This window comes from Trichomonas vaginalis, chromosome III (genome assembly GCF_026262505.1).
Source record: "Trichomonas vaginalis G3 chromosome III, whole genome shotgun sequence".
Classification (NCBI taxonomy): domain Eukaryota; phylum Parabasalia; order Trichomonadida; family Trichomonadidae; genus Trichomonas; species Trichomonas vaginalis.
Genome location: NC_067205.1, coordinates 3190763 through 3204189, shown reverse-complemented (window position 1 = coordinate 3204189; position 13427 = coordinate 3190763). Strand labels below are relative to the sequence as shown.

The 13427-nt window shown below is 30.4% G+C and overlaps 2 protein-coding genes and 3 pseudogenes across 5 annotated transcripts, besides 1 other annotated feature; all 5 read right to left on the bottom strand.

Annotated features, from left to right (window-relative positions):
* Positions 1 to 60: 60 nt before the first annotated feature.
* On the bottom strand, positions 61 to 1072 carry TVAGG3_0632320 (annotated as a pseudogene). Its single transcript has one exon. A coding segment is annotated over exon 1 (1012 nt).
* A 147-nt stretch (positions 1073 to 1219) lies between these two features.
* TVAGG3_0632310 lies at positions 1220 to 1790 on the bottom strand (annotated as a pseudogene). The gene has a single exon. A coding segment is annotated over exon 1 (571 nt).
* Positions 1791 to 3313: 1523 nt separating this feature from the next.
* Positions 3314 to 4678, bottom strand: TVAGG3_0632300 (annotated as a pseudogene). Its single transcript has one exon. A coding segment is annotated over exon 1 (1365 nt).
* Positions 4679 to 5404: 726 nt separating this feature from the next.
* Positions 5405 to 5926: a mobile genetic element.
* A 2313-nt stretch (positions 5927 to 8239) lies between these two features.
* TVAGG3_0632280 (mitochondrial transport) lies at positions 8240 to 9513 on the bottom strand (the record flags this gene model as incomplete). Its single annotated transcript, XM_001308199.2, has 1 exon — positions 8301 to 9506. One exon carries the CDS (start codon positions 9504 to 9506, stop codon positions 8301 to 8303), a length of 1206 nt encoding a protein of 401 aa, XP_001308200.1.
* A 1552-nt stretch (positions 9514 to 11065) lies between these two features.
* Positions 11066 to 11798, bottom strand: TVAGG3_0632270 (GTPase protein; the record flags this gene model as incomplete). The annotated part of the gene is made up of 1 exon (XM_001308200.1): positions 11172 to 11777. The coding sequence occupies one exon, from the start codon at positions 11775 to 11777 to the stop codon at positions 11172 to 11174; it is 606 nt and encodes a 201-aa protein (XP_001308201.1).
* Positions 11799 to 13427: the final 1629 nt, after the last annotated feature.

Below are 13427 nucleotides of genomic sequence, written 5' to 3'. Positions count from 1 at the left end.
AAAGAAAAATTAATTTGTGGGAAATAATGAGCCATAGCTGCCTGAAATCCTTTATCACCATCACCCCTGATATTATCTACTCTTTCATGATCTAGTAAGTATTGTATAGCTCTTCTTGTTTCCTGTTCTGTTTTCCCTTTCACTGGAATGCAATATAAATATCTAGTGTTAATGTTAATGGCAAATAAATAAGTAACGTTTCCTTTTGAATATTCCAGATGATCGATTTCGTATGAATATGGATATGGAGCAAATGAAGGGCGACTAAATTTTTCCTTTAACGGTTGAATTTTCGGGTCAATTGGTTTATTTAATATCTTGAAATCCTTTTTAAAATCTTTTTGCTTCTTTAATGTTTGAAATGGATATAATAAAGTGAATGATGAAGGATTAACTGAAGGAGGAGGAGGTACTGTCGTTGGAGGTTTTGGTGTTGCAAGTGGTTTAATTTTATCTGCTTTGATTTTGGATTTCATTCCCCCTTCATTAATTCTGGATGTATTCTATTCATTTGTTTTAAATATGCTGTATATAAAGGTTTGATATACTTTCCTGCTTCGAGTTTATGTTGAAGGATGAATTCCAAAAGTTGATCTTCATTTAAAAGTCGGGCTGAATATGGTTTAACTAATGAATCATAAATTAAAGCTTGTGCTTCATTTATGGTCTGAAGGACCTGGGCGTTTTGCACCTTAAGTTGCTGTTGAACATTTGCTACTTTCTCTTTTGGTGTTGTTTTCGGCTTTTGCGGCTCAGGATTATATAATTTATATAATTCATCAATATCTTCTTCTGTTAATACTTTATTTTTGAAATCTTTCAATTGTTTAAGTTGTGATTTAGTTTTTTCCTTTCTATATTCATTATTTTTAATTTTGTCTTTAATTTTAGAAATTATTTTATCATGATATTTCAAAATTTCATTTTTATAATATGGATAATAATAATCCATATCATCACCCGTTATATTTTTATTATGTTTTTGGAGATATGATTTTAATTCATAATAATTAAGAAAATTTTGATTAAATACTAAATCATCAATTAAATTTTCTAAATCTGCGTTATCCATTTATATAAAAATAAAATAAATGTTTTAAGGGTGCCCACCTCTTTGAATCATAGTATCAAAACCATTATTTACATATTGAATCGCATCATTAACGGTTCCTTTTGTCTCTTCTGTGGCATTTTATTAAAAATAAAATTTTAAATTGTATTAAATAAATGGCATACAACATCCATTTTCACAACATACAGCCTTAGTGTGTGCTCCTGTTAATGCAGTCTTACCGATTGTTAAGCGAGTCATTGACCCGTTTTTAAGTTGTAAATTAATATTCTGACCATCAAATATCACTTTATCATTTATTATATCCAAATAATTTTTAGGTGTTAATTGTTTATTTTGTCGTAAACCAACACCTTTCATTTTTTGTGCAATCGTTTTAAAATCACTTCCATCAATTGAACAGTTGAATGATGTATAACACTTAGGACATAAAGCAACCATGTTATCACCTTGTTTCTCAATTGCTAAACCCAATAATTTTTTCTCATGTGCTTTTTCTTCAGCTTTATTCTTTAATTTAGGTTTAAATTTCTCATCAAAACAGAAGAAATCAAAAGGTGCGAATTTGAAAATGTTTTATCATAAAATTGTTTATCGGTAACAATCGCCTGAAATGCTTGAGTGTTAGGAAGATTTGGGTCGCCAGCGATTGCCCAATAAGATGAATCAGTATCACCTTCAATGAAAGAAAACGATTAACATTCAAGCATTTATACATAAAATCATAAATGAAAACTAAATACCAGTATTTAGCATTATCTAAAGTGAAGAATGCTCTTGTAAACATGTATCACATCTATAAAATCTATCTTTAAGCATCACTTGATATGTATCTTCACCTATTTCTCTTGTTTTTAAACTTATTTGACATACATGCAACGCGTGCCTTCTGTGCATTCATTATTTTAGTCTTTGCGTAATTTTGTGTATTCATTGCATCGTAACCATATGATCCATTAAGTGAAATCTTGCAAAATAAACTTTTCCTTTATTTCCTTCTAATTCAGCTTTTGTCTTTCGTTCATAAATTTGTTCGCAAATTCATTAAAACAAGTGTTTTTAGTAAATGTTAAAATTGATTGAATGTCATCGATGATAAAATGAAATCTGTCTATTAGATACCAAAGATAATAAGAAGAAAATGGTTGATATTGGTTGTGTGTTGATGCTAACTGAGTTAATTTCCTCTGTTTCTGGTCAACTGGTAAATTGTTTGATTTCATGTAATTATACATAAAACTGCCAATTGTTTTTTCATCTGTGATAATATCTAAGTTTCTTATTATCGGTAAAAAGTTTATGTAATCATTAATGTATTTTTCATCAATGTGACCCTTTACTTCAGCCACGAATAAAGTATTTTTCTTCTTAATTATTCCCAGTGCTTTTGCTTTCTTTGTTGCTGTATCACAAATGATAACACCATTCAATCTTCCCGGCATATACATTTTATGGTCAGTATATTGAATGAAATCATGAGGATTAGATGAAAATGATGAAGGATATAATGAATTAAAGTCAACTCCAACGAAATGAGTCATAATGTTGGTGGTGTCCTCATTTGATACAGTTTTAGTTTCTGGATTAATGAAAGTTTATTAATGTGCGTGATTCCTTTAAGATTTACTCTATGTTGAACATTTGATAAACTACCAGTAATTCCATTACGGAGAATGTGATAAGCTTCAACTGAATCTAAAGTCATTGGTAAATTATTTTTTAATGCATAATTTCTTAAATTGATTCTTAAACGTTGAACATCTTCATCTTTATTTGATTTTACGACATTGCAATAACAACACATTAACTGACAATTTTCTTTGGTATGTGGTTTTTCATTATCGATTCTATCCAATGTTGGTTTATTTGCATATGTAAACGCTTTACCACACATTTTGCATTTAGATGAAAGGATTAAATCGTGATAGTATTGAAAATCATCCATTGAAACATTATTTTTAGTATCTCTTTCTGCTTTTTCATCTTGTTTCTTATATGATTCAATTTTATATTTCCAATACTTTTTCGTTAATTCAAAACTTGATTCTATCTCTTCCTCAGGATATTTTTCATTAGGATTAAAGTCTTTATATGCTAAAGCGTAACGAATCATTGAAGCATTCGATGATAAAGAAAGATTATGAAGCATGTCAATTTTATAAACAAATGTTTCTTCAATAATTTTATCGATTGGGTCAATCATAATTTCAACATCTTTATTGCAATAATGAATAAAATATTCTAATCTATTCTTAAAATTTTTAGCATCATTGAGATATATTTGATAATCACTATCTGATATAGTTTCTTGGGTTAATGCTGAATAAAATGAATCTTTCGTGAATGGTTCCACTTTATATAATTCCTTCTTCGTAATTTTCCCATGTGATGAATTGATAAGGGAAAAAGGATTTAACACGTGATTTATTGTTTCCGAAATCTTGAGTGAATTGGTCTAATGTCCCACCCGCTATATAATTTCTGATGTCAATAAATCTCAATTCATATGGAACGTTTGTTTTCTTTACAATGATTGCTTAAATTGTGAAGATGAACCCAGCATTGATTTTATTTTCCATTTTGCAGTGTTTAAATCACGAAGAATTAAATTTAAATCAAACTTTCCCGAATTAAAACCTATGATATTCACTTTATTGAATTCCTCATCTAGAAGTTCTTTAAATGCTTCCTTCTGTTTTTCATTTAATGTATGAGACAAAGTCCCCGCCGTTTGCGACTTCAATAATTCATTGTATTGACTCATATTTGATTCAACAACTAATGAACAGGTTGAAAATAAAAACTCAATCCAATCAGAAATAAAAGAATCACTCGAAGTTAAGCAAAAATTCCTCGTATATGTTTTATCGTTTAATTTAACCGTTGATGATACCATGAATGGTTTTAAGTAAGCGTTCAAAGTTGCACACTCAGAAAGTTGTAATTCTTCTTTAGTCTCTAATGTTTCGAAGTCAAAAGTAATATAATATCTTGTCGGTTTATAATATTCTGCAAATTGTGAGCTAATAACCACTGATATATCTTCTGTTTCGTAATATGTGGTGCATATGGTTGCTGTGTCTTTTGCAACTGAACGTCTTGAATTAATCTTCCATTATTTTCTTTACATTTCTCACAATGCTTTAAAAATCTTCTTTGGTTTTTCCTTTCTGGATCATCACGGATAGAATAAACTTCTTCTTTACAATATGGACAAACTTTATAGCCGGTGAGTGCTTCAACGTCTGTTATTCTGTCAGCGTGAAGTTTTCCACATGGACTCTGTGTTAATAAAATATTTACTGTTTCAAATTCTGGATCTATCATTATTGATTCCACTAATGGAAAGTCTACCTTATTTATGTCCACGTCTTCTGGTTGAGGATCACAATAATAGAAATCAATATTAACATTTAACATTCTCGCTAATCTCTCACTTTCTGATGAAATGTCAAACCCTTCATATGCATCTATTGCTTCATTTAAATAGCTTCTACGAGTTTTAGGATTAACACCATCAGGAATGTTATAGAAGCGTTTAAATAACCTTCTACCTTCTGCTCTAATTTGATTATCATTCATTTTAGCTGTTCCGTTTTTGTTCATTTATGTAAGAATAAAAAATTAAAAAATAAATAAAAATAAAATTTTTTAAAGCCCATAAAATGAATTAAGAACACATAAATTTTTATCATCATCTGCGACGTGACGAATACATTTTAATTTACTCAAGAATGCGTACCCTGATACATTAAATCTAATTCCTGTCTTATTTAATTTCACAACTTTGAAAAGGAATGTATGAATAGCTATAAAATGATGAGAAGATGTTTTATGGGTTGCTTCCATTTTTTCTGAAATAAATGAATAAATATAATGCTTATACGTTTTCATATCTTTTATATTCTTAATAACGAATGGTATAGACCTTTCCACTTCGTCTTCCTTCGGTGCTGTTCTTTCATATGAAACATTATTATATCTTCAATAATGAAACCACAATCACACAAAATTTTATAGGTTCCAATGGTTTCTTTTGATATTTTATCTAATAAATCAAAAACTTTATCAACACCTGTGCATTTATTTAAATAATAATTTGTGTAAATATCATGATCTTCTTTCTTAATCGTATTAGTTGCATATGTCACGTTTTTAAGAGCTTTTTTGAATTTTTCGGAATCTAAAGGTGGTGAAAGTAGGATACAGGGGTATTCTTCATTATCAATAAATTGTAACTTATGTTTACGAATAAATTTAGTACCTTCTTCTGAAAGTGTTTCGTCTATTTCACCATCTAATAAATTTTGTGTTGATTCTGAACATAATTTTTATATCTTTCTTCATGAGATTTCTGAACTTCTGATTCTGAAGCTGGGATATTCATTAAACCCTCTACTTCATTTTCATTATATTTTTCAACTTCTCTTAATTCCTTAATTTTTTCATCTATTTCATCTCTTATTTTTTTCAGTCTTTCAATTTCATTGTATTCATCATCTTTAATCCGTTCTTCATAATATTCAGGGAAAACATCAGGTTCTTTAGGTTTTTCTTCTTCAGATGTGGGATATAAGAAATTTATAACATCATCTTTATTCATTTTTCCATCATAATCTAAATCATTTAATAACACCGCAAATTTTTTACAATTTCTTAAATAATATTTATCAACTTCATAACCCACCTCCTCTAATATATCCTTTATTTCCTCGTTTGTGAATCCTAATTTTTTAACGTTGTTAGTTTTGACGCTCATTTCATACAAAATAAAAAAATAAAATAATAAACATAACTAAGTTTTAATTTTTCGTAAGAAGTTTATTTTATTTTTATATATAAATCATTCTTAAGGTCAAACAGACTTCTTATTTTTATATGAACATCATCCTCTAAAATTCGATAATCTATTTTATCTGGTTTTACTTGTTGGGTCATTTATGTAAGAATAAAAAAATAAATTATTTTAAAAATAACTTTAATTTTAAAATGATTTATTTTTTAAAAAATTTTTATTTTTTATTTCATTATGTATGGGCTGAGTGTAAATGTCTTACAATTTTGAAAATTTTTTAAATCTTGATTTATTCAAAAACGTAAGAATAAAAACCGTAAGAATCATATATTTTTTAATTAATATGTTAAAAAAAATGATACAAAATCGCTCGATATTGTATGAATTCTTACGTTTACAAAAAAGGTCACAAAACCCATCATATCCTACTACTAACATTTCAAAACGAAGGATAATGCTTTGAATATATAAACAATAATACTTTGTCTAGAGAATTAAATTTGTGCTATCCAATTGTCAATTCTTTGAATTTTTTATAAAATGCACGATATTCCGGCATTAGCCTCAATAAATATAAACTACATGCATCACAATATTAGGATGTAATGACATTAAAGCGAATTTCCTAATTTCTTCTCAATTAAATTCCTAGAAAAACTTAGGAATTAATGATTGGAAATAGGTCAAAAAAAATCCTAATATAAAATTTATACTTAAATTAAAATCAAAATTCGAAAATATCTATTTTTCAAAACACGCATCCAGAAGCGAAAAAATTCGAAAAAATCATGTTCTTATAAAACTCGCTGATTTTGCAATTTTTATGTGATTTGAAGTGATAGAATGTATTATCATCTTACTAAAACATATACTTTATTGTTACATTCACAAAATATTAATCAGAACACTAGGAAAAGTGGATTTTCGAAAAAGACGATAACGATTATTTGCAAATCGCCTCTCAATTTTGAGAGACTTTCAATTTTTACAGTGGACCCTTAATATGGTGGTTATTTTGTTTAGTGTGCTTGGTTGTGTGATGGCGCATATCAATCCATGTTATTGAACATTACGATTTAAATCTTTTAGATTAAAATTATTAAAGTAAAATAATAGTGAATGAATGCTACATATGTATAATTTACATCTGACATTCAAATGTTTGGAATGATCAATCTCATATTTTCTTTTAAACCATTTTATCAAATAGAAGCTCAAAATGATATGAATAGATCATACATGTCTCTTAACTCACCAAAAATCGATTTGGAAAACCTGAAACTCCAAACGATTACATATTCATTGTCGATAAACCCTTCCGTAAAAAAATTAGCTAAATTCAATAACAAATTTGATCAATATTTAGAGAAAGATTCAATAATTTCTTCCGAATTTTTAAAATACTATAAAAGAAAAGAATTTACTAATTCAAATAGCATACATCTTGCAAATTCTATATTTTGTTATTGTTCATCTCCACTTTCAGGCGGAGCAGTATATATTCATGGAATTAGAACATATGTTTCCCTTCAAAGAATGATATTTCTTAGGTGTATCTCAAAATTTTATCAGTCTATCAATGAAAGAGAATTTGCTAGTGGAGGTGCGGTCTTTTGTTATTCGAAAACTACTCATATTTCTTACACATGTTTTGATAGTTGTAATTCCAAATTTATTGGACTCGCTTTTTACTCTCAGATCCAAAACGAACAAGATCATGTTGTAAATTACTCCTCTGTATCCCTTTCATTCTCGACTGTTGGAAAATTTGCATTTTGCATGGAAGGAGGAATTTCTCATGTGGATAATCTCAATTCTACCAAAAACAAAGCTGAATCGACATCAGGAGGTGGTTTTGGCTCATATCCTATCCCTCAGAATGGTTTTATTAAATATTCTCAATTCGAAAGAAATTCAGGGAAAAATATTTTCATGTTGCAGTTAGAAAACGACAAAAACCACCAAATAAATTCATGCAACTTTATCAATAATACATTATTACACTCAAGTTTAGCGATTTTGTGTTGTTCGTCAGGTCTTATTCTAAAAAAGTTTTATTTTGTAGCTAATGAAGGAAATTTGATATATACCTTATCATATATATCATTAGTGTCATGTGTTACTGACCAAGAAAGTTTTGGGCTATCTCCGAATTGCAAATTACAGAATTGTAAGGTCAAAAAGCTTGATACAGAGCCACTAAAACTCAAATTCATGCAAGTATGTTGATTTTTTATTAGATATTAATAGCTTTATTGATATTAATTAGATATTTTTTTCTGTTTTTGTTAATTGTTTTGTAAATATATTTTAAACATAAATTATACAATCTAATGTAATGTAAGCGTGATGTAAAAATGGGTATTGATTTTGACTGAAATAAATCTGCAAAGAAAATTTATTGTCGTAAAAAAGATAATAAAATGAAGTTACTTACTTTTTCTTCTTATCCTTTTTCTTGTCGTCTTTCTTCTTGTCATCCTTTTTGTCCTTCTTTTCCTTCTTCTCTTCTTTTACATCTTTGTCCTTTTTGTCCTTCTTATCATCCTTCTTCTTGTCATCCTTCTTCTTATCGTCTTTCTTGTCCTTCTTCTTATCATCTTTCTTCTTGTCGTCCTTCTTATCCTTCTCCTCCTTCTGAGGAAGGACGTCCTTAACTTTTTCAACAAGGGCGCCCTTACTTACCTCTTTTTTTTTGGCGAGCTTGAGATCTGGGAGCTTCTGATCCTTCTGAGCCATGTAAGCGTTGAAGCGTTCGAAAGCGATCTTGGCTTCCTCGTTGATCATGAACTGGAGGGCAGAGTATGGGACAATCTTGACCATGTTAAGTCCGATACCGCGGAAGAATCCAGCGACGCCTTCGTTGGCCCATGTCTTAGCGAAGCATTCGCTCATTGACTTGTAGACCTTCTTTCCGTCTGGACCGTTGACCATCATTCTCTTCCTGATGACATCGAATGGGAATGAGATTGTTTGGCCGATGGCGCCTGCGGCAGCACCGACGAAGAGGTTTTGCCATGGTGTAAGGTTGCCGCCCTTAGCGTACATCTGGATGAATCTCTCCTTGAGGCCACCGGAGATGACGTACTGGGAGCCTTCGTAAACGACGGCGCCAGTGATTGTTGGGATGATGCCGGACCAGAGAGCGAAGACACCTTCCTCTGAGACGATTCTCTTAGCGGCCTGGAACATGCCTGTATAGCCCTTTGGATCGATTGTGATTCTTGTGTGGATGAGATCGAATGGGAAAGCAATGAGCTGAGAAATGATGCCGGCAGCACCACCGATCATAGCACGTTGTGGTGTTGTGATTGGGGCCTTTGTGAACTGGGCAACACGGCGGGTAAGTTCATCAACGCAGAAGAACTTGATGGCAGATTGTGGGCCCTGGTTCATGATGGCAACTGTGTTGCCACGCCAGAAAGCGGCAATGCCACCTTCCTTCCAGAGGCGGTCAATTGTCTCCTTAGCTGAGCCGCCCTTGGAGGAAACTTGTAAGCAAAGCTTGACGACATCGAGTGGTGATGTTGCTGTGCGGGCAACAGCGCCAGCGACGAAGCCACATGTAAGGCGTTCCCATGTTGGGAGGGCACCGTTAGGGGATGTAGCAATAAGTACCTTATCGGCTTCGGTAGCCATTAGAAGTGAGGAAATTTATTCAAAAATTGAATCCAAAATAATCGAATTTTATTGAAAAATTCTTTTGCACTGTTTATGCCTAAAAAAAACAATGGATTTTTAATGAAGTCAACAATAGACTCTGAGTGATAGTACTATTGCAATGGAAATATAAATGGACCCTTTTTCAATATCGACCAGTTTGGCTCACAAAAATTTTTGGAAGAGATAGCGATTGGACATACTTATGTTTTTCTGACATAAATAGCTCAACATATGACTTGTAAGCATATTTTATGATAATAATCTCAATGAGACTCACGTTCTGATTTTTTCAAAGGACATCTCCCGATCATCGTTTTTGAAATGTGAAATAATTCACTTATGTATTAAAAATTCGATCTTCAGCAAAGCCAACTAAAAAACCGAATTTCTCACAAATTTAGAAATTATTCGATCAATCAATCCAACTTGACAGTGTTGTGTACTTCTATTGTCAATGTTTGATTTCAGATTTTGAAGGATTTATCTGAAATCGAATATTTGGGAAATGTAAAGATTAGATGCCATAGTAAGGGCTAATGTTCAAGCTTGTCTCCACACAGATACTTATTTCGCATTGTTGATTTCGTTGTTTACAAGTTCGCGCTTAAACTGTCAGAATTACGTTTTATTCAAGCACCTCAGATGCTGTGAAAATAATTATCTAAGTGATGTCATATCAGCTAAAATCCATTGCAATTCAACCGGTATATTTATGTTAATTCTTGAAATTAGAGATAAAAAATTCATAGTAAGGATTAAAACCTTTATATCTAAAAATTTACATAATGTCCAAGAAATGGAACACTTTCTTTAATAGTATTCTCTAGTATATCGAAGTACGAATAACGAATAAGAATTACTAAACGGATCGTTTACACATTTGTTTTGTATTCGGTCGGCTTTGCCAAATTTTAACTTTAAGGAGGATATCTGATAGTTTGTGAAATATGAAAATATATTGGAAATATATTATGTAAGAAGTCATTTCTTGGCCTTAGATGAAGCATGTTGATGTAAATGAGTATGATTTTGTCAATTGATCTGTGCAAATTCTCAAAATCAGATTCACGATAGAATGTTAAATAATAAAAAACAAATGCAAATGCTAGTAAGATTGACAATAATAACTATTGCAGGATAACCAAAGAAATTGCTCTAATTGTAATGAAGAATTAATCGTTGATTTCCTAAATCTGTTTCACCAGCAACAAAAAATTTCTTTGTTGATTGAGTTCAATCATTTGCGACCTTTTATTCGAGAAGATTTTAAAATATTGGAATAAGAAAAATAAAAGAGTTGTTGAAGAGTAAGATTATGATTTGGAAAGTATCTTTGTTTCATACCACTCTGCGAGATTATGAAGAAAGATAAAATCTTGTTGAAATGTTACGCCCATTCGTCGACGATTGATGCAGCATAAAAAATGAACTAAAAAGACAACAATGATTTCAAATCATTTAAGAATTTGCTTTAGTTTACATTAATAATGAAGAATAGCATGTCAGAGTGTTTCAAAAAGTAAAAAAATCGCCAAAAATTTAAGAACAACGTAGTATTTATATCTAATCACTAGAAAATAATTGTTAGATGATTGTAGGCGAGTCAGAGAAGTCAAGCTAAAATTATATAAAATTACGTACTTAGCAACATTTTGATTCTTTCTTTTCGGGGTGGAAGACAATATCTTCGTTACCACCTGATTGAAATTCGTAAGAGCCTTCATCAACCTTCTTTTCAATAAGCCTGACGCATCCATTAACAGCTTCGATAACGCCTTCACCTGTTTTAGCAGAGGTCTCGAAGTATTCCATATTATGTTCTTTAGCGAAGGCTTCTGCCTGTTCACGGGTGACAGATCTTTCTTCTGTCAAATCAGATTTGTTTCCAATCAAAATAGTGACTACATCAGCTCTAGCAACATCTTTGATATCTTGAAGCCATTGTGATACACTATTGAATGAATCTTGGCTAGAAAGTGAAAAAACAACAATGGCGCCAGCAGATCCACGATAATAGCCGCGTGTAACAGAGCGGAAAAGCTCTTGTCCTGCTGTATCCCAAAGCTGCAACTGTATTCTATGAGTTTCAGTGGCAACCACTTTTGTAAGAAATTCAACACCAAGTGTTGGCTGTGTTTCGCCTTCATACTGATCTCTAACAAACCTAAGAAGGAAGCATGTTTTGCCTACACCCGAGTCACCAACAACAACAACTTTTAAGGAATAATCAAACTTATGTCCAAGCATTCCTAAAAAACTATTGAACCGTCCATTGAAAATTTTTTTTGTTTTTTGAATGCCAGAAAATTAAGAGTTTGCCACTCTCGCTGCAATAGTTTTTCTGCGGGAATTTTGAACGGAATTGCAAACGATGAATCAAATTGAGAGAAATATAATAGAAAAGTGTTTTGACATGATTATTATGTTTACTAATGTGTAATAATTTGAATTTGGCGACTTCATCTTTAATCGAATTTTGATCTTGAATTTTTTCTCAAAATAAAATGTTTAAATTATAATGAAATTTTAAAAAACGAAAAAAATTTGGAATCAAAACTTATTTAAAAGAGAAATCATATCTATCAATATATTTAATTTTATATGATTTTAATTTTTATTTACAAAACAATAATGTTATCGATTTATTTATTGATATTCAATTTAAAATTCTCTCATTATATGCTATATTCTCAGCAGTAATCTACAATACAAGAATGTAAATACATCTAACGATGCTATGGTACTAAATCATTTGAAGAAATGCTCAAATTTTCCTTCATCTATCGGCGCGTAGCGCCGCTAGATGATATATATATAGTGATTGTCTGTTGCTGAAACAGAAAATGATTAAGAATCAAAAACCATTTCTAAAAATGTATTTTTTAAGACTTATTTTTGATAGTTTTCACTCAAAAATTTTCATCATATTTGAAATAATATCATATTCTTAATCTAAGCTATTTGATTGACGCTTTGCGCCAATCAAATAGCGAAGAAAATGACTTTTCAAAATATTTATTAATAATTTATTATCAAAAGTCAAAAATCAATTAGAGATTATTATATTACAACAAATTATGAATCGTAATTCGTTAAAATAATTTTGCCGAACAAACAGCTAAAATTGTTCTCAAAATTTTATTAGCGGCGCGAAGCGCCACTTCGAAAACGATAGGCAAAAAGTGTCTGAAAAATTGAGAGAAATGCTGCATTTTCATTTCATATTTTCATCATTTCTTAACCAGACTTTTCAATCAAACTTCTAATGCATCACATTGAACTAATGACTTATTGGAGTGCCAGTATACTTTAAAAGATTCTTAATATGTTCATGTAGTTTCAATTTAATTTTAAAAATTCTAAAATTTTAGATTTTAATCTCTAGCAAGTTCTTTGTCATCATATACTTAATTAGTCTTTAGCTTTACAGCTCCTAAATATCATTATAAATTACAAAATTTCGAATTTAATATTCAAATCAATATCTATGATCGCATCGATATCAAATTACTAAATAAAACTATTAGATTTTCAAATATATTACAATTTTTTGTTATAGCTTAGACCTATTCTTCATTTGTGAACCAAACTTCAGCTCCAATTTTGTCAATTATCACGCCAATCTAATGCCTTACCGAAGTGTATTCATTTCACAACAAATTCTTAATAAATTCTTTGCTTTCAATATTTCATTTGAAAAATCTCTAAAATCTCAAATTGTTCTCTAAATTACTTCGATTTAGCTAAAAGTCTATCTTATATTTTACATAATAATCTTTAAAATATAATATTAATCACTCACAAATAAATTTATTTGTATAAACTCATTTCCTATAATCATAATATGTTTATTTTGCCGAAGTTGGCTAGGCTTGCCCGAAGGGCAAGCCTAGCCAA